Below are 22188 nucleotides of genomic sequence, written 5' to 3'. Positions count from 1 at the left end.
GGGTAGGGGATGGTATCGGTATCCATGGGGTAGGGGGATGGTATCCATGGGGTAGGGGGATGGTATCGGTATCCATGGGGTAGGGGGATGGTATCGGTATCCATGGGGTAGGGGGATGGTATCGGTATCCATGGGGTAGGGGGATGGTATCGGTATCCATGGGGTAGGGGGATGGTATCGGTATCCATGGGGTAGGGGGATGGTATCGGTATCCATGGGGTAGGGGGATGGTATCGGTATCCATGGGGTAGGGGATGGTATCGGTATCCATGGGGTAGGGGGATGGTATCGGTATCCATGGGGTAGGGGGATGGTATCGGTATCCATGGGGTAGGGGGATGGTATCGGTATCCATGGGGTAGGGGATGGTATCGGTATCCATGGGGTAGGGGGATGGTATCGGTATCCATGGGGTAGGGGGATGGTATCGGTATCCATGGGGTAGGGGGATGGTATCGGTATCCATGGGGTAGGGGGATGGTATCGGTATCCATGGGGTAGGGGGATGGTATCGGTATCCATGGGGTAGGGGGATGTTATCGGTATCCATGGGGTAGGGGGATGGTATCGGTATCCATGGGGTAGGGGGATGGTATCGGTATCCATGGGGTAGGGGGATGGTATCGGTATCCATGGGGTAGGGGGATGGTATCGGTATCCATGGGGTAGGGGATGGTATCGGTATCCATGGGGTAGGGGGATGGTATCGGTATCCATGGGGTAGGGGGATGGTATCGGTATCCATGGGGTAGGGGGATGGTATCGGTATCCATGGGGTAGGGGGATGTTATCGGTATCCATGGGGTAGGGGGATGGTATCGGTATCCATGGGGTAGGGGATGGTATCGGTATCCATGGGGTAGGGGGATGGTATCGGTATCCATAGGGTAGGGGGATGGTATCGGTATCCATGGGGTAGGGGGATGGTATCGGTATCCATGGGGTAGGGGGATGGTATCGGTATCCATGGGGTAGGGGGATGGTATCGGTATCCATGGGGTAGGGGGATGTTATCGGTATCCATGGGGTAGGGGGATGGTATCGGTATCCATGGGGTAGGGGGATAGTATCGGTATCCATGGGGTAGGGGGATGGTATCGGTATCCATAGGGTAGGGGGATGGTATCGGTATCCATGGGGTAGGGGGATGGTATCGGTATCCATGGGGTAGGGGGATGGTATCGGTATCGATGGGGTAGGGGGATGGTATCCATGGGGTAGGGGGATGGTATCCATGGGGTAGGGGGATGGTATCCATGGGGTAGGGGGATGGTATCGGTATCCATAGGGTAGGGGGATGGTATCGGTATCCATGGGGTAGGGGATGGTATCCATGGGGTAGGGGGATGGTATCGGTATCGATGGGGTAGGGGGATGGTATCGGTATCGGTATCCACAGGGTAGGGGGTTGGTATCGGTATCCATTGGGTAGGGGGATGGTATCGGTATCCATGGGGTAGGGGGATGGTATCGGTATCCATGGGGTAGGGGATGGTATCCATGGGGTAGGGGGATGGTATCGGTATACATTGGGTAGGTGGGATGGTATCGGTATCCATGGGGTAGGGGGATGGTATCGGTATTCCTGGGGTAGGGTGATGGTATCGGTATCCATGGGGTAGGGGGTTGGTATCGGTATCCATGGGGTAGGGGGATGGTATCGGTATCCATGGGGTAGGGAGATGGTATCGGTATCCATGGGGTAGGGGGTGGTATCGGTATCCATGGGGTAGGGGGATGGTATCTGTATCCATGGGGTAGGGGGATGGTATCGATATCCATGGGGTAGGTATCCAAGGACCATAAAATTTTGGGAGTAGGGGAGGGGGGGACTAATGATGACCAACTGAAAATTGTCAGTGGGTGGATTTCATTGCAGTACGTTGGTCAAATATTGGCATAAAAACACCTTACTGGTTGAAAATCCGGATGATTCTACTGAGAAAAAAAATAGGGCATAAAAACCTAGACCAATTATAATATTATTAGGTTAATCTATTTTTCCAAGTATTATTATTCCAAATATTATTATTAAATGTGTTCAGTCAACCTTAACTTTTCTTTCCCTTCGCATTATTTACGGATAAAAATAACAAAATGCCACTCCCAAACGCCAAATTCTATATTTGGAAATGGCGCATTAATGCAATCTAAATCAATAATCACACGGAGTTTCATGAATCATTCGCGCACCGCCATCTAGGAAAAATGAAATCAATTAAAATAAACACCCCCGTGAGTGTTAGTACTTCATGCGTGACCCCATAAAAGTCACTATCAACCCTAATCCAACATGAAGTACTGACCTTTGGTTCATACATGACGTTAGGGCTCTAAAGGAGTTCAGGAACCACACTAAATAACGCCAAAGAAATATCTAGAGGCTAAAAAAAATAAGTTAATTCCTTCATCCTCTCAATCCTGTAACTCCGTAATCATTCTTTACTAAGATTCCATAATGAATCACAGTCGTGCTGATTGGTTGGCAGGTATGACGTAAGAGCTAGTGACGTCATCAAGGGAGCCACAGCCCGATAGAATCATGGCGAGTCTGAGCTCTTCACGGAGGAGCTCGAGAACTTGACGGACGCCCTCCTCGCCCTACAAAACACCAAGTATACCCAAGAATGATAAAGTTATCAATGATACAAAATCAACTCTGGTGATACCATAAGCATACCTTGTACGCTAGTCCCCAGATCACCGGTCGGCCAATAAACACGGCGCGGGCGCCAAGCGCTAGAGCCTTGAACACATCAGTGCCCAGTCTCACTCCTCCGTCCATATAAACCTCTAGCTTTCCTTGCACGGCTTTCACAATCTCTGGAAGAGCATCGATCTTGGAAAGCGATGAGGTAACAAAAACGAAGGGTATGAGGGAAGTGCTGAATAACGTATACGCATGCGCGTGCTCTGGCGAGAACAAACACAATCGTAGTGTTGAAATCGTTCGAGTAAAGGTACAAAAGGCTGACTTCAGTGGCTGTTTTGACCAAGTGTACAGCATTAAAACACACATTTTGTACATACTGTAGAAAAGACGGCAGATTTGTTTGATAATGAGGCAGTCATAAAGAAAATTATTGCCTTACCTTTGCGTTTTTTTAGCATTCGCCAAAATGTGGCAGTTCGCCGGTAGAAAGCCGCCATTTCAAAACAAAAAGGCTGAAAAGCTGAACCCATGTAGCTTGGCCCCCGGTAAATGGACACTGTGATGTTCACTTACCGTGGCTTGCACCCCGTCTAGCTGCCGTCCACCGTGATTGGACACTATTATCCCGTCTACTCCGTGCTCCACAGCTAGCCTCGCGTCTTCAGGCGTCAGAATTCCCTTCAGCACAATAGGTAACTTTGTGAACGACTTTAGCCAATAAACGCTCTCCCAACTGACCGAAGGGTCTATCTGGCAATGTTCCATGTGTACCAATTGCGGCCCTTTGCCTTTTGTCAGTAAACGACCATTTCGCTTACTACTGCGATGGTATGGAATTCCTCCGTCGGGAGCGTCAGCGACAAGAACCAGAGCTTTATACCCAGACTTCTCCGCGCGCCTGACAAGGGATGTTAATTGCTCTCTTTCTTTCAAGTGATAGATGAGGAACCATTTAAGCGCCTGCGGTTCAGCAGCGGCTACCTCCTCCAATGTAGTTGTGGTCCATATGGTCAAGGCCATGCATGTGTCGGCGGCACCGGCGGCTAATGGGAAAACACGAGACCTTTACCCTGACACATTCAACATAAGGGCTTTACCCTGACACATTTAACACGACGGCTTTACCCTGACACATTTAACACGACGGCTTTACCCTGACACATTCAACACAAGGGCTTTACCCTGACACATTCAACACAAGGGCTTTACTCTGACACATTCAACACAAGGGCTTTACCCTGACACATTCAACACAAGGGCTTTACCCTGACACATTCAACACAAGGGCTTTACCCTGACACATTTAACACAAGGGCTTTACCCTGACACATTCAACATAAGGGCTTTACCCTGACACATTTAACACGACGGCTTTACCCTGACACATTTAACACGACGGCTTTACCCTGACACATTCAACACAAGGGCTTTACCCTGACACATTCAACACAAGGGCTTTACTCTGACACATTCAACACAAGGGCTTTACCCTGACACATTCAACACAAGGGCTTTACCCTGACACATTCAACAAAAGGGCTTTACCCTGACACATTCAACACAAGGGCTTTACCCTGACACATTTAACAGGAGGGCGTTTCTTTGAGACATAAAACACGACGGCTTTACTGTGACACATTCAACACAAGGGCTTTACCCTGACACATTCAACACAAGGGCTTTACCCTGACACATTCAACACAAGGGCTTTACCCTGACACATTTAACACAAGGGCTTTACCCTGACACATTCAACACAAGGGCGTTACCTTGACACATTTAACACAAGGGCTTTACCCTGACACATTTAACACAAGGGCTTTACCCTGACACATTTAACACAAGGGCTTTACCCTGACACATTTAACACAAGGGCTTTACCCTGACACATTTAACACAAGGGCTTTACCCTGACACATTCAACATAAGGGCTTTACCCTGACACATTTAACACGACGGCTTTACCCTGACACATTTAACACGACGGCTTTACCCTGACACATTCAACATAAGGGCTTTACCCTGACACATTTAACACGACGGCTTTACCCTGACACATTTAACACGACGGCTTTACCCTGACACATTCAACACAAGGGCTTTACCCTGACACATTCAACACAAGGGCTTTACTCTGACACATTCAACACAAGGGCTTTACCCTGACACATTCGACACAAGGGCTTTACCCTGACACATTCAACACAAGGGCTTTACCCTGACACATTCAACACAAGGGCTTTACCCTGACACATTCAACACAAGGGCTTTACCCTGACACATTCAACACAAGGGCTTTACTCTGACACATTCAACACGAGGACTTTACCCTGACACATTCAACACAAGGGCTTTACTCTGACACATTCAACACGAGGACTTTACCCTGACACATTCAACACAAGGGCTTTACTCTGACACATTCAACACAAGGGCTTTACCCTGACACATTCAACACAAGGGCTTTACCCTGACACATTCAACACAAGGGCTTTACTCTGACACATTCAACACGAGGACTTTACCCTGACACATTCAACACAAGGGCTTTACTCTGACACATTCAACACAAGGGCTTTACCCTGACACATTTAACACAAGGGCTTTACTCTGACACATTCAACACAAGGGCTTTACCCTGACACATTCAACACAAGGGCTTTACTCTGACACATTCAACACAAGGGCTTTACCCTGACACATTCAACACAAGGGCTTTACTCTGACACATTCAACACAAGGGCTTTACCCTGACACATTCAACACAAGGGCTTTACCCTGACACATTCAACACAAGGGCTTTACCCTGACACATTCAACACAAGGGCTTTACTCTGACACATTCAACACGAGGACTTTACCCTGACACATTCAACACAAGGGCTTTACTCTGACACATTCAACACGAGGACTTTACCCTGACACATTCAACACAAGGGCTTTACTCTGACACATTCAACACAAGGGCTTTACTCTGACACATTCAACACGAGGACTTTACCCTGACACATTCAACACAAGGGCTTTACTCTGACACATTCAACACAAGGGCTTTACCCTGACACATTCAACACAAGGGCCTTACCCTGACACATTTAACAGGACGGCTCAACCCTAACACATTCAACACAAGGGTGTTTCTTTGAGACATTCAACACGACGGCTTTACTGTGACACATTCAACACAAGGGCTTTACCCTGACACATTCAACACAAGGGCTTTACCCTGACACATGTAACACAAGGGCTTTACCCTGACACATTCAACACAAGGGCTTTACTCTGACACAATCAAATAAATGCTGAGAAACACGAGAGCTTTTCTGGACTTTTCTGCTAGACACTTTTGGTCGTCGCTCTTCCCCCCACCCCCCCCCCCCCCCCCTCCCCGGTCATCCGTTTTCTTCTCAACTTGAGTGTTGGCCTTTGCTTTCCTGGACGTAACGTGGCATGTGAAGGAGGTGGAACTACGCCGGTGGAGGGAGAGAAGAGAAAGGAGCGAGAAAAAGTTAGTCCTTCCCTTTCTTGAACCTTTCTGCTACATACCGTATAGACTTGACTTGACCCTAGTTATATCAAACTTTTCTGATACATAAATTTGTTCGTCGCTATTAGTATTTGGACTTGGCCCCCCATATATTGAACTTTTCTGCCAGATACCTTTGACCGTCGCTATTTCTCCATCCGGGTGTGCACATCTGTGCATAGCTGTTGGTGCAATACATATGGGCATGCTGATTGGCTGGCCTAGTATGGTAGTGCGCATGTCGACATCAGAAATCCCTCGGAGCATTCTCGGGCGCAGCTTAATTCTGTAATAAGAAAAACCGTATCCCTCAGTGAGGCATCAATGATATTCCTCTGCATAAAAAAATATACTTTCTAGCAATTTTAGAAAAGCTTCCATTCCTGAGCTTATTAATAACACAAGTAAGGCCTTCTTGATGTTTTTTATTGAATAATACACAAATATATTGAAAATTTGTCGTATCGCCTGGTCACGATCTACGATAAAGCAAGGGTATCAGCCCTTTTAAGAAAGCAGTCCACCCATTCTACGCTACATGTACACATTACGATTAATCTTTTTGTTGAAGTGGACAGAATATTATGTCCTACAACATCATATATTGATGCTTTTCCAAGGTACGAAGCTAGGCCTTTCAAACGGTATACAGCTTTATTGAGCAAATTCGCTATTTTGCTGAAATTTCACTTGGAAGCTGCAGTTTTGCCCGTTTTCTCATGACCACAGTCGAACTTTCAATAAATAGCCCTGGCAGTAAGGAGGTTTACTTGGGCAAATCAAAATGACTTCATTATTTGGCGGGAGACAGGGGCTTCTGGGCGTGGTACTGGGGGTGGTTGTGTTTTTAGCTTTGATTTGAGGGAGGTCCTCAAATTTTGATACAGGGTTTAGGGTAGGGCCTTATTTGAACAATATTCTGATCAATTTCCAAGCCTCCTAAAATTCTGGAATTCCAAAATTTATAACATAATGATCATTATGTGATGCGCCCCCTTTTTTTCATAAATTTTGTTTGGTTGGCGCTGAAAATCGTTTACTGCAGCCCCGAGTTTGACTTCTATTTTTTTTTTTCGTTGATCTTTTCCAGCTATTAATGATCACTGAATTTCCGAATTTCTGTTAATGTCAAAGTTATGGCATAGCATAGTGGGGGGAAGGAAATACACACACACACACACACACATATATATATATATATATATATATTATGCAGAGCTATTATTATGCTATTATTATGCTATTATTATGCTATTATTTATTTATTTATTTATTTATTTATTTATTTATTTATTTATTTATTTATTTATTTATTTATTTATTTATTTATTTATTTATTTATTTATTTATTTATTTATTTATTTATTTATTTATTTATTTATTTATTTATTTATTTATTTATTTATTTATTTATTTATTTATTTATTTATTTATTTATTTATTTATTTATTTATTTATTTATTTATTTATTTATTTTGAAAATGACATTTTTTGGCAGCCGCCTATAGCAAGAGTGCTCATAGACGCCCTGAAAGAGTGTGAAGTCCTTTTGAGGAGCATTTCACGACTAAAGATTAAAAGTAAAAATCCTTGGGGATGGTCTTTTGGTCGCCTTTTTGGGGAGGGTCGCTAATTTTGTGCTTTATATTAGGACAGGGTGGCAACTTCTTAACCGGAAAAAAATAAACTTAGCAGCGCTAACCCGTTCCCCCTAACAAGTGATGTCTACTCCCTAAAACCAGTGCTGTCCTCAAGATCAGCAGTCTATGACACGGGGGCGCGTTGTTAATAATTCCCAAAAGGGATGCCGTGATCGGATTTATTTCGTAGAATCCGGCTTCGGCTGGGGACAGGGTCAAAGGCTCAATTCCCGAGTCAAGACGTGTTCATTATCAAACAATCTCGGTGAGCTTACATGGCAAGCATAAGGGCATTTGTTCGAATCTGCATTGATATAGATGGAGCTTTAAAAAGATCGAAGTATGGATATTGATGGAAATAGCAACGATTCTTCGTTTACTCTAGACATTTTTTTTGTACCGCCGCGCTCTACTTGTCCAGGGTCAGAAGGGGTAGCGATTGGTAAATCCGGGACTTACCGAGGCGCCGAGACCCGCGTTTCAAAATCCGAGCCCGAGGCTTTTGTCAAATTTCGGAATCCGAGCACGAGCTTTTCGATCTTGCTTTCGGAGGTATGTCATAACAGGGGCGGATCTAGCTTTTCGCTAAAAGGGGGGGGGGGGGGGGTTGGCTCAGTGACAAAGGGGAAAGGGGTGATTTTTTTGGCTACTTGTGGCTTTCTGGCAGCCCAAAGGGGGGGGGGGGTTAAACCCCCCAAACCCTCCCCCTAGATTCGCTACTGCATAAACATCAGTTGAAAAAAGAATAAGTAGAGTTACAATATAATCTTGCTACAAGAGGAAACCCGTAGCATAAAACAACATAAAACAGATAGCGTATAACAAAATCAGGTTGAGGTCGAGGTTGCATTTAAAAATCCGAGACTCCGAGACCGTGAGGAAAAAATCGAGACCTCGAGACCCTAAAATTTTGAAAAAAAAAAACGAGACGCCGAGATTTTAAGATTGAATTTTTTTGCGAGACTTTCGAAACTTCGAGGTATACATCGCTACCCCTGTCAGTGTCACATAACAAATAAAAGAATACTAACAAAGACACACTTCATTCATAGTCGTAGAAGCTCGCCGCGTAACCTATGCCCGTCTACTCTCCTATGGTCGCAGCTATAACCGCTGGTCACGGTACCACAGGCTTACTAACATCGAATAGAGTGTGTAAACTGTATCTGTATTTTAATTAAAAGCACGAATCAATACAAAAGGCCCAAATAGTCGTGATCGTAAACAAAAGAATAAAAACAATGTAACAAAAACTGGTATTCGAATACCAGTATATACCAGTTCGAATACCAGTTTTTGGTGCATTGTATAAAGGAAGTGTAAGAAGATGGAATCACTACTGAATATATTAAAGGCGAATGGTGCACTCTAATTGGCTAAAGTAGTTTGCAATGTTTGTTTCGCGCCCTTCACTACAAGCATAGGTACAAATTTCGCCGTAAAAACTATCTTTAGCAAGCCCCGATTTTTAGATGTAGAAGCTTAAGGTATATTGCCATCGATCTATTTTGTTATTTATTTTGTTATTTATGTGTAAAATATCATATTCAACGATGCATAAAACTCAAATTAATTTTTAAAACTTCTCAAATTAACGAAGCGAAACGAACATAGAATGTGTGAAATCGTTTAATTTATGCAGTTGCCATTCCATCTCCTTACACTTCCCTCCTGATTGTATTATCTCACGACATGCACTCGGAAGGTACTATAGGTATTATATAACTACTGTGGCATTTATAACCTTTGTCATCTCTCTTGGTTCACAATGTATCCTTACCTTCTGAACCCTTCTTTGTTCTCTTCGATCGTTCTTGCTTCATCTGCACCACTTGCAAAAAAAGAGTAGATCTTCTCACTCATACTTCCTTTAGCAAGCCTCTCGAAGTCATCCAAGCAGACGGGCTCAGCAGCCATCCTTACCGACTGCAAAAATCCTTTCCCCACAAGAACAGCGCTAGACTCGATTCTACGTATTAAAGGCGAGCGTGACACTAGATGCGTGGCACTACAGCGGCTGGCTTAGCAGAACTATATAAAGGAGGATAGGAACAGTATTTGTTGGGCTAAATTCTGCTAATAAACCACGAGTTTCCCTCAATATTGTCTGAAACGTGCCTTGTTTGCGACACGCTCCGCGACGTCGTGTAATTAGAAAATCCCGGTCATGTTACGTTGCGTAATCCGAGCGACTACCCTTGTGGCGCGCGAACGGTAACCGACGCGCTAGCCGAAACGTGTCCGACTAATGCATTTGGTGACTAGAGCTTCCAACCTATGGTTCGGTATCCCGCTAACTGAGGTTGAAATTTTATTTTTGTTACCGTGACCGGTAACCTCAGTAGATAGATGTAATCGAGAACAAAGGAAATTCTACCAGTTAGGATCCTAACTAAAATTGGAGGCATTTTGTAAATAAAAAAATATCCAATCACAGCAGAGTACCCACCCCCTCCCCCTTGGTAGCGGAGCCAGCGCGGCCGTAGCCCGCGCGCGGAGCTCCATAGGTATAGAAATATGGTATAAATATGCGACTTGCTTTTGTGGTAATTGCGCGGGTACCCTGTGGTGTCACTCGCCGGGCAGTCAGCCGCGCAACTCCCAGGCCCCACTCGGCCCCGTAATGGCGGCTAAATACAAGCACGAGTACTTAACTTAGTAATCAAATTATTTGAGCATAACTCCTTTTGTTTTGACATTCTTTGTTCTATCTTTGTTCTTGATTGTGTTGAAATATTTCATAAGGGCTAACCAATATCGTATTGCATTTGTCATATACTGCTAAAGAAGACCCTTTCTTGTCTTTATATCCTGTGCTCTTAGTCCTAAGAAGATACATATCCTTAGAAGATAAAGCAACTTTTAAAACTTACAAGAGAAATTTTCCTTACCGAGTATAAAAAAAATCAACCCCTATTGCCAATATGTATTGTTGTTATTGTCTGCATCTTTCATCTCATGTGTTTATTTTTTTTTCAAATAGTTGTGGAAATTAGTCAGATTATAAATGTCTTGATGAAAATATTGTTTTGAAAGGAATCTTTTATGAACCAGGGACTAAGATGAATGCTAAAGACTGGGAGACATTAGAATTGAAAACCAATGTCTTGAAAGATAACAGTAGGGAGTTCTTATCCATTAGTCATTTGATACCCCCACACACATGGTCCCAGGAAAGGGTGGGGATTAGACGTTAATAAAAGCCTGTTTCCAAGTTAAGAGTCGAAAACTGTCAATACCACAACCCCTCTTGATATATTCTGGTTAAAAAGTAATATAAAATCCCACATTACCCCTGACTTCCCACGACCATAAGGGAGGGGGCTCAAATGACTAGGGCATTACTATGTGATTCAGCAGTACATATTCAATAGGTTTTTTTAGAACAAGATACTTGTATTATAGTAAACTAAAAACAAACTTTTGCTTTTCAAATAAAATAAAAATAAAAAAGAAAATCTGTAAAGAAAACAGTTTTCTATCAACCTTAAGATAATGGGAAAGGGGATATTTTAGGAAAGTACTGAATATAATTATCACATTATTTTTATTATATTTTCTTTTCAAACATTTGAAAAAGAGTCATATTTCTTCCTTTTCCTTGTTGACTATTTTTATGCAATTGATGCTATTTGCTATTTCCCCTCTACACCAAAAATAAATAAATGAACAGATTTGATTTTTGAATTAGAAATTTTCATTTAGTACTTTCACTTATATCTTCTTTTTAGGATTTCCTTTCCAAGTCTCTTTCCCATTACATTTATTTTAGAGGTTTATATTTATTTCATTGGAATGGTTGGATCCAGGGTTTCTAAAAACACCAAAATATAATGCATTACTGGATGTATATTTGTAGGTATTAATTCCCATGGGGATGGGAAATCACCTCTAAAAATGGTACATTAAAACTTCAGTATTGCATCTTATCTAAAATTGTGTCTAACACTATATTCTATCTTTGAAATCCTATTTCATCCATTACTTGTTCTTTGCAAAGACAAAGCTTGTCAGAATGTAGGTTTACAAATGTTTATTAATGAAACTTTTATTAAGGGAAAGGGATTTTTGGGGCAAGATACTTAAACTTTATAACACTAGCAACAACCTGGTTCTTTTTCAATAATAGAATTATGTTCGCATAGCATGGATAGCATAGACATGGCCTCTTTAGAGGCCTGTGGTGGTGAAAGGGTTAAGATAATGAGAAAGGGAAAATGTCAAGAAATGCTCAATCAAATTTTTTTTATTACTGTTATATTTTTTTTCAACAAACCTTTCAAGTTGAGTCAATTCCCTTTATATCTTCTCTCCCGTCAACTATTTTTTAGTCAATCGATATTCTTTGCTTCCTCTCTACCCCAAACATAGATCAATGAAAGGCTTTGGTTTGAAATTAGAAGTCACCAACAACAAGGCCACTATATGGTAAAGGGTGGGTGCACCAATATGTAATGCATGAAAGGAGATATATTTTTGGATTTTAATTTCCAGACATTTTTCTGCAATATTCGGTCTAATCAAGGAGAGAATCGCCACTTAATCAATACATAAAAATTACAGTATGGCATCTAAACAGTCTTAATATATTATTTCAAATCTTTGGAATGCTGTTACATCCATGACATATTCTGCACAAGGGCAAAGCTTGTCAGAGTATTGTTTTGATTAAAAAAAAGATATTCATAATGGAACTTCTATGATGGGACATAAGAATTTACCATTAGACTCTTGACAACTTTGACAGCCATATTCACACCAGGAATTGTGTTTGTTAACTTTGATGTACTGCATAATTTAAATTATTGAATAAGGCCTGGATCCATTTGGTTGGTACAATAAATAAATCTCAGTAAAAAGCAGGATCCTAGATCCCCCAAAAATACCTCAATCAGTCAACACAGAAGGTGTTCAATGCTGGCTCCGCTTTTAGGCAGTGCCTAAATCTATATATTATTTGTATGCAAAGCTATCACTTGAAACAAAATGGCGGCGCGAAGGGGAGTACGAATATACAGCCTAACCGTTTCTTTGAAGCTGTTTGACACCCCGAAAATAATATGCCACATTCAATATCGAAAAACACGCACTTATAGCTCACTAAACGCTGACACAGACCCGGGAAGCACCGTCGACTCGATGCTAATGCGTTGTAATAAGCTAAGTACAGCAACTAAAACACTAGTGTAAAAGTTTTACTTGATACAAAATTAAATAGAGAACTTCTCACTTTGCCCCTCTGTTTTTCTATCAAAATCACGAGGTATTTAAGTTATTTTAAACTGTTCTTCAAGGCAGTTACTTCAAACCAAGGGTCTACTATAAAGCCGGAGATATTAAAAAATAAGCGAGAGAGAGAGAGGGGGCTTAAACTTGAACAACCTATTCTGGGTGCAAGTTTACTTGTGTGACCACAGTCATTGTACTCCACTGGACACTAAAATATTTTTTTGCTTCAAAAGCTTATCTTTCTCAGTCCACCCAAAATGCAGTTTTCATAATTTGATTCTTTATCATCAGGGCGTTGAATATAGATTTTCAAGTGTGACAGTATTTAGAATTAGGAGGGTGGTATTTTTTGGACACAACCCATGTATTCTAGCATAAAAAGGAACTTTTAAAAGAAATCCAAGGTGCAAAGCAAAAAATAATAGTTTTTAGTACTTTACTAAATCGTTGGTCAACCCTCCTTGTGTATAACCAGTGTGTGTAAGTGTATAACCTTACATTCCTTGGTATAACTTACCCTCCTGGTGGAATTTTATTTGTCATGTCAACTACCTGAAATTCATGAATATTGTTAAATTTTACAAGTCTTGTGCACACTAGAAACAATTCTGCATTATTTTGGCCTAAAAGTGTGGTAAAGCAGCAGAAATGATCATGATTTTGAATGTAATATGCTATTATTTGGTGCCACTAATTTACTTTGCATATTCTAGCGGGGAATTATGTGATCCTGTGCTTTGCACTAATACTGTAGCCACCACCATCTCCAGAAAACCAACCCAACAACCCCTTTCCAAATACTCCAGAGCATTAAGTAGACATATGAGAAAAAATTTGATGACAGTTAACTTATATGATATCTTCAGAGGAAAATCACCCCCATTCTCACCCCTGGATCTGTCTCTGTATGGGTGTGTTCATTAGAAATGAAGTATAGAGACATGAAAGCCCTACAGAAAATATAGGACGACAGACAGGATCATTTTTGAACATTAAAAATTATATTTTTGATATTAAATCAGGCATCCCATTTTAGCCTGACATTGTTTTGAAAATGACAAAATAATAGAACTGAATGATCAATTGTCAATTACATCCACATGAACTCTCTATTTTTGAACAACAATTGTGTCCGCTTGACTAAAGGGTGCAACAGTTTACTTGAATATTTCATCTTTATAAAAGAAAAGATAACAGGGGTTTGGTGTATAAGCACTAAACTTCTGATTCCTTTCCATGCAGAAGTCTTCAAATGTAGGCACGTATCTTTATACCAAGCCAAAAAGAATACGGCAGAAATTGCTTTGTTTATTTGGCAGTATCCACTCAAACTTTGCATCATGCACTGGATTTACGTAAAATAAGTTGCCATCTAGCATGGTATAAGATATTTATACAATAATTTATTGTAGAATAATGCAGAAAATTCCACTTGTCATGTATCTCAAGAGCATACCCCTTGAAAAAATATCCCAGATAAATAAGCTCCTACTCATGTGCTCACTAGGCCAGTCCCTTTCAATTTCATAGATTATCTTTATTCGCAACGGCTACTGTAGCACCCCAACCAAAACGAAAAGAAAAGACAAAAAAGGTTTACCACAACTCTGCTTCTTGCTTGTTTTAGTCGGCTACCTTTCTTCTGCGACTTTGATGTATTCGAGTTACCTCAAACACGCTCTCGGGTACTGGACGTGAGATTCCATGATACAGCATGTAACTTGCGAAAATGTAAACAAAAACTAAATGGCGGGGTACCCATGGGGTACCCACGAGGTATTCGCTTGTTAAAAGCATCAAGATGATGAAAAACTATTGTAGATTCTGTCGATGTATTTCCTTTTTTGCTGACACCGTCCGGACCTAACGAAAATCCCAACTTTCTCAGATCGATCGGGCACACATGAGGGCGAAATTTTGAGTAACGTTGGCCGTAAATCTTGAAATAAATATTTTCTCGCCACGATCGCACTGAGTCTCTTTTACAGCATGGCATCCGGGTTCCTCTAGCATGCAGTAAACGCAATAAATCATAGGTCGGAGTATTATTTGGCCGACAGAAGAACGTTTTCTGCGTGGTTCTCTCGCAGCGGCTATGGCCGCCATTTTGCATAATAATGAGGTAAACTAATACCTCCAATTTTAGTTATGACCCTAGCTGTCTACTACAGTAGAGTACAGTTCGACCCATGGTTCATGGCCCGGGAGGGAGGGGACGACTCCGATAAAAAAGACGGGGATGATCGTCGGCAAAATCGATTTTAACCCTAAGGGAGGGGACTTGGGGCGTGGTCAACAGAAATTCTTACCCCCAAGAGATAGCAAATTGGGTGTGGTCGAATTAATTTTTAATCCAATAGATGGCAGAATCGGAAACACCCCCTTAGGATGAATAGTAATTGGTCAAGTTTTATATACCCTAAGAGATATCAGAATCTGAAAAATCCTTCAACAACCCCCTAGGGATAGCAGTTGGTCGAAATTGTATACGATAAAGTGACGATCACTCTCCTCTACTTTTCTGGAGAGCCAAGTGTCGTTGACATAGTTTCTCGTTTTTTATCTTTATTTTTACTTGTATGGGTCACGTAACATGGATGAATGGTCAGTCGCGTTTAACACTTAACAATGGGACCTATGTATTTTGTCGTTTGCCATTGACAATGCAAACTGTTCCGCCATTTCAAATATTACAACCTTGCTGATTGGTTGGCCGGTATGACGTAAGAACTAGTGACGTCATCAAGGGAGCCACAGCCCGATAGAATCATGGCGAGTCTGAGCTCTTCACGGAGGAGCTCGAGAACTTGACGGACGCCCTCCTCGCCCTACAAAACACCAAGCATAACCAAGAATGATATAAAATATCCAATAATGTTATGAAACTCCGAGATAAATCAATTGGTGATACCATTGTCATCATTATTATCCCAAAAGTCCTACTTGCTCGCTCACAGCTAATAGCTAATCGGATCAGACAAAACTTACAATCTATAATGAAAATCAGTGTGTAATAGTCGCTTAAGAAAACTTCGGATCTTCAATGGTGTTCGCAAAAATTGTGCTGGACATAATTTAGTGCCGAAAGAGTTGATATTGTTTCTCAGTGAGGCTGGTATTTCTTTCCACACTTTGCATCATGCATTTGAGACGAGTATTCTGTATTGTTAGATTAAATTTATCCTGCAGAAATTGCTGGATTATGAGGATCTAGCTTTATAGCTATGGATATTTGATACATTGAAAATATGTCAAGTTTTTATTTAAATATTCAAACATAATAAGTGTGTATGAATGGCATGCAAAATGAGAGATATAGATCGATCTCTCAAAAATCAAACAGGCGATATGTATACAACAGACCTTGTACGCTAGTCCCCAGATCACAGGTCGACCAACAAACACGGCGCGGGCGCCAAGCGCTAAGGCCTTGAACACATCAGTGCCCAGTCTTACTCCTCCGTCCATATAAACCTCCAACTTTCCCTGTACGGCCTTCACAATCTCTGGGAGAGCGTCAATCTAATGGAAATGAAAGAGCGTACAATAACGACTTATTGTGTGCATATCAGCATGACACATCTATGGTTTTAGCCATGGTTTGTTTGCTTCTCTTTTCGTGGGAGGAGGTGAGGGAAGGGGGGAGGAGAGACTTGACAAACCTGTACTGCCATCCTTTCCCTATCCTCGCACCCATCGTGTCCTACGCCGTCCTACCTGTCCTGCAGTGGCGAGCTCGCAAACTACCCAGCTCCGCTCCCATTTTTTCCAACCCTCTAGCACACCGGGACGCTTTTTGAATCCCCCTTGGCCGCACCTCGTACAGTGGTAACTTACTCTCGTCCCTAACTTACCGTGGCTTGGACTCCGTCTAGCTGCCGTCCGCCGTGATTGGACACTATGATCCCGTCTACTCCGTGCTCAACCGCCAGCCTCGCGTCTTCAGGCGTCAGAATTCCCTTCAGCACAATCGGTAGTCTTGACAATTTCTTCAGCCAATCAATGCTTTTCCACGTGACTCCGCCATCAAATAATTCATTTCCGGCGGATACAAACTTTGTATTGCCGTTACCATCCACTGACTTAAGCACGTACTTTTTATGGCCAAGGTTTGGTATCGTAAGAGTTGAAGGCAGTGTAAATTTGTTTCTTTCTATACTGTAGTTCTTTGGACCTAAAAAAAATGCATTACTGTAATTGCTCGAATAGACACTGCGGCGCTTATTTGATTATTCATATCCCTGCCGGGGTTGCTTATTCGGGCAAAGCGCTTATATCAAAATCTGTTTTAGTTCTTGGAAAGGTACAATACAATACAATACAATAAACTTTATTTCACGAGGGTTGCATTTTACGGTTTTTTTAATATATGGCCCTTTATATGTCTAAACAACGAGTTTAGAATAAGCTTTTAGTATTAAAATGGCAGGTAGTGATGTCAGTTTTCGTTACTTCCCCTCGTCTGATTATCGTCGTTGTACCGTCTGATTATCTGCGTTACCGTCGAATTATCGTCGTTGTACCGTCGGACTATCGTAATTGTACCATCGGATGATCGTCGTTGTACGGTCGGATTTTAGTCGTTGTACGGTCTGAATTATATTCGTTGTACCGTCTGATTATATTTGTTGTACCGTCTGATTATCTTTGTTGTGCCGTCTGATTAAATTTGTTGTACCGTCTGATTATATTTGTTGTACCGTCTGATTATCTTTGTTGTACCGTCTGATTATATTTGTTGTACCGTCTGATTATCTTTGTTGTGCCGTCTTATTATCTTTGTTGTACCGTCTGATTATCTTTGTTGTACCGTCTGATTATCTTTGTTGTGCCGTCTGATTATCTTTGTTGTGCCGTCTGGTTATCTTTGTTGTACCGTCTGATTATATTCGTTGTACCGTCTGATTATATTTGTTGTACCGTCTGATTATCTTTGTTGAACCGTCTGATTATATTTGTTGTACCGTCTGATTATATTTGTCGTACCGTCTGATTATTTTTGTTGTACCGTCTGATTATATTTGTTGTACCGTCTGATTATATTTGTTGTACCGTCTGATTATCTTTGTTGTACCGTCTGATTATATTTGTTGTACCGTCTGATTATCTTTGTTGTACCGTCTGATTATCTTTGTTGTACCGTCTGATTATATTTGTTGTACCGTCTGATTATATTTGTTGTACCGTCTGATTATATTTGTTGTGCCGGCGGAAAAACGCCGTTGTGCCATCTGATCATCGTCGTTGTATCGTCAGGTTTCGGTGCTTACCTTCAGGCGAGTCGACCGTGACGACAATTCCCGAGAATCCCGATTCCTCGGCGCGTCGAACCCAAGCCTTGACAAGTTCTCTATCTTTCATCATGTATATCAGAAGCCATTTCACACCGGCAGGGGCAGTAGCTGCTACGTCTTCTATCGAGCTGTTAGCAGCCCATGTCAAGGTCATGCACGTACCCGCTTGTGCGGCAGCTGCAAGGTCAAAGCTAAGGTCAAGCTCATGGTCAAGGTCAAGTGTAAGGTCAAGTTCAAGGTCAACGTTAAGGCAAAGTTAAGCTCAAGATCCAAATCCTTCTCTTCTTCTTCTCAATCCTTATCTTTTATCTTTGTAATCTAGTTTACGGATAATAACTAAAAGAAATGTTGCAAATAAGCCGCCTCATAACTAATCACTTCCGTAGAATACAAACGCGGCGAAATATCATACCTTTCTCAATGTTTGTTTTCTTCCTAGTACAGACACTTCCTCAGGAGAGTACTTCCCTTCCCCTTCCTCTTCCCACCACATCCGAACTCTTTCTCCGATCCCTTGGCTGTCTCGTGCTGTGGCAACCTCACCCGTCTACCCCCCTACCCCACTACCCCCTACCCCTCTACCCCTTTACTGCCCTACCCCTCTACCCCACTACCCCCTACCCCTCTCCCCCCTACCCACTACCCATCTATCCCATACCACCCTACCCCTCTACCTCTCCCCTCCTATACTTTTCTCTCCCCCAATCCACACCCGAACATTCTCCCCTCCACCCCTTCCCCCGGTCGTACCTCGAGCAGTGGCGAGCTCTCCGTGCGGATGTGCCATCTTGTGAAATGCTGTAGGCGCGATACACACGGGCATGCTGATTGGCTGACCAAGGATAGTCGTGCTCATGTTAACATGAGAAATACCGCGTAGCATTCGTGGGCGCAATTTGATTCTTTAGGGATAAAATAGTACCCATACAGGACTTACCCGCTTATAAAAAAAACCCTAGTATTTAAGAACCTGTTAGTCTAAAAAATACCAATTTACATCCCCGTTAAATAAGAACTTACTTAGCCTAAAGTTTGAAGAGGTTTTTCTTTGAGGCTAATCATTATTCGCCAACCCAAGCTATTAACTTTGAACAAGCGTACCCCAACTGATCCCGGGACCCGAAACGGTCTCTAGAAGTCCACGAAATTAATCCCAAGGAATTGCGGTAATGGACAAACAAAAGGAATGTGGAAGGATTGGCTTTTAGTTTTAAAATCATATGAAACACCTTTGCGTTATTTGTGTTACTATTTTGCAACGGTAGTAAAAGCGTTGTTCGAGTGCATTACTTAGTGTGATTTTGTCATTCCATCTTCTCGGCCAAACCGACTGCCTAAAATGTGTCGGTAAATATTAGCTCGTGAGCAATTATTCTGGTTATGGGTTTACCGCTTGAGCAATGTAATAAAAAGATGTGAACTTTAGAAGCACTTCGTTCGAGTCGAAGTCGCCCTGCGGTTTTTTTGCCGAAGAAGTTTAACTGAGGCAAACCGGCTATGCCATGCTGACGAGTCCTAATAAGGACAAAACAGCTGTCCATGGTTGCCGAACTGCACGGGTAATAGACTGTGCTAGCGTCCCGTCTTGGCCCGACTGGTGCCAATGTGTGCATGCTAGTGTGCTTCTAAAGTCCACATTTATGTTTACATACTCGCAAGGATAGTTTGGCTATCCGACGGAGTTTTAGACTAGCAAAGGTCGCATGCGTGATCCGCACAATTGGCATCACGCTAGCCCGGTCGCAGCTCTAGATCCCACATGGATCTGAGCTGTGGTTTAAAGCACTTCGTTCGATTCGAAGTCGCCCTGCAATTTTTTTTTGCCGATTGTCCATGGTTGCCGAACTGCACGGGTAATAGACTGTGCTAGCGTCCCGTCTTGGCCCGACTGGTGCCAATGTGTGTATGCTAGTGTGCTTCTAAAGTCAACATTTAATAAAAAGAAGTTTTGTATTGGAAGTTATGTTTTTTAAATCACGTTGTTTAGAAAAAGAGTCGCTGTAAACCCTTAATTATGGGATCGTTTCGGGTCCTGGGATCATCTCGGGTCCTGGGATCATTTCGGGTCCTGGGATCGTTTCGGGTCCTGGGATCATTTCGGGTCCTGTACAGCACCACTCCCCCCACCGCGCGCGCGCTAAGCACATCCGTTTTCCAACTTAACAATAAACCCATACTTAATTAATGGTCAATGTGCGTTTTTGTCCCGTTGGGGAAAGCGCGTAGTCCAGACACAAGCTTCGGTTTACGTGCTGTTACCAAACAAAAAAAATAATTTTGGAGAATCTGGGAGGTCGCACAACGACGAATTTGGCTATAAGATCCCTTACAAAACTTGTTCTTTCATTCGCTATTTTTAACTGTACCACAGATAAAATATAGTAAGAGTCAAGCGCTTTAACCCCGTCGGCGGATAGCGCGCTTGATTTCTCACGAGAGTGTTGATATTTTCATGTCCGCCTCATCATGACAAGTTAAGCTCGGGTTCTGATCTTATAACCCTGTTTACTCAGTAATAAGATTAATAGGTAAATAAATACAACTCGGTGAATTCAGTCGGATCAGTTGGTCAGATGCAAATATTCGTGAAACCTAATATTTCAATAGTTATTATTATTTCAAACATTACTCAAAAGCTCAGTAAGCCAATTTAGGGTTCTCTTCATAACCTGTTTTAATATTTTGATTAAACTGGATAAAAATATAATTCAATAAACGAATAGATAACTAAATATAAATAAATGAATTACCTCTTGAATGCTTCCCTATTCTCTCGCAGCGTCTCTTCATTTTCAGCTCCGCTTGAAAAATATTCATACGCGATTTTTGACAAAGAGTCTTTGGCTTGATCTTGAAAATCCGTCAAGCATACAGGCTTCGTTCTGTTTCGTGAGTTTGATGGTGTAGAGACTGCTTCCATTTTGCTCTGGCGATGCCTTGTCTTGTCACAAAATCCAATAACAAGATAACACAAGTTTAATTTGATCTCAACTTCCTCTTTGCGAAATGTCAAAGGTTGAGTCACGAAATGATTACCAAACCAAAGGGGACAATATCTAGAAGACTCATGCGCCAGCGAGCGGCGCTACCGAATGAAAAGATCTGGTTTGGATAATAGCTCCTCTGTGATGCAGGAGCGTATGGTCCGGGGGTATTATAAAGATAACATAACTTATTGTTAGCCTCCGTGCATCCGGTTTCACACAATTCTAAACCGGATGCACGCAGGCTATTTATTGTATGATTGACCCCAACCAACCCAACGGCAAATGCACGCTGCAATGTCAAAAATGCCTTTGTTCATTCTAGAAATTTGATTGGCCAAGACAAGCAATTACAACATAACGTTACACTTAAAACTTAATGCTGCCTAACGATTTTGAATATTTGAGTTTAAGGATTTATTGGTATGTGTAATATGGCTTATTAGACAAATCTAACGTGGGGAACCTTTTGAAAATTATGCAAGCAAAAACTATTGTTCTTTCTTCTTTTGATTGGTTCAAAACAGAAAATATCGTTAAGATATATTAGGGAGCAAATGTTTCATGTAATTTCCTCAAAATCTCACTATATTCTATATCTTGTGTCTGTGTGTTTAGTACAAAAAAATATCCTACGTAGGGAAAGCTTTTTGCCGCAGGGCAATAAGACTTTCCCTAGTTCTTACACGGAGCATTACTTAATACCCTTGACAAGCTAAGGGAGTGTTCATTACATGCCCTGGTGGTTAAGGGTCCCCAAATTTTGAATGTTATAAAATGAGAAAAACGACACTAGTACGTTCGAAAACGAGAGGAGAGGGAAGGATAAACTGAAGTTTTATTGTTTTGGATCTATGTTAGA

The 22188-nt window shown here is 41.9% G+C and overlaps 1 protein-coding gene across 2 annotated transcripts; it reads right to left on the bottom strand.

Moving 5' to 3' along the window:
- Window positions 1–1853: 1853 nt before the first annotated feature.
- LOC5501180 (2-Hydroxyacid oxidase 1) lies at window positions 1854–21393 on the bottom strand. Of its 2 annotated transcripts, XM_048731281.1 has the most exons (7): window positions 21093–21393; window positions 19093–19244; window positions 18319–18519; window positions 16903–17222; window positions 16412–16570; window positions 15779–15876; window positions 1854–2503 (listed from the first exon to the last, which is right to left on the bottom strand). In XM_048731281.1, exons 1-7 carry the CDS (start codon window positions 21260–21262, stop codon window positions 2464–2466), a joined length of 1140 nt encoding a protein of 379 aa, XP_048587238.1. In that variant the 5' UTR covers window positions 21263–21393; the 3' UTR covers window positions 1854–2463. The 2 variants fall into 2 exon arrangements, with proteins under 2 accessions (XP_048587238.1, XP_001622504.2); XM_001622454.3 differs by lacking the exons at window positions 15779–15876; window positions 16412–16570; window positions 16903–17222; ... (1 more) ...; window positions 19093–19244; window positions 21093–21393 and adding exons at window positions 2681–2839; window positions 3227–3696; window positions 6314–6465; window positions 9600–10139 and having other exon boundaries at window positions 1854–2601.
- Window positions 21394–22188: the final 795 nt, after the last annotated feature.

This window comes from Nematostella vectensis, chromosome 8 (genome assembly GCF_932526225.1).
Source record: "Nematostella vectensis chromosome 8, jaNemVect1.1, whole genome shotgun sequence".
Taxonomy (NCBI): Eukaryota; Metazoa; Cnidaria; class Anthozoa; order Actiniaria; family Edwardsiidae; genus Nematostella; species Nematostella vectensis.
The sequence above is the reverse complement of the archived record's forward strand: the minus strand, read 5'-3'. Positions and strand labels throughout refer to the sequence as shown.

Coding starts and splice junctions, on each gene's coding strand:
- LOC5501180 (XM_048731281.1), bottom strand. CDS start 21,262: ATGGAAGCAGTCTCTACACCATCAAACTCACGAAACAGAACGAAGCCT. Junction 18,520..19,092: donor AGAGCTCGCCACTGCTCGAG/GTACGACCGGGG, acceptor TTGACCTTGCAG/CTGCCGCACAAGCGGGTACG. Junction 2,504..15,778: donor TCCCTTGATGACGTCACTAG/TTCTTACGTCAT, acceptor TGACGTCACTAG/CTCTTACGTCATACCTGCCA.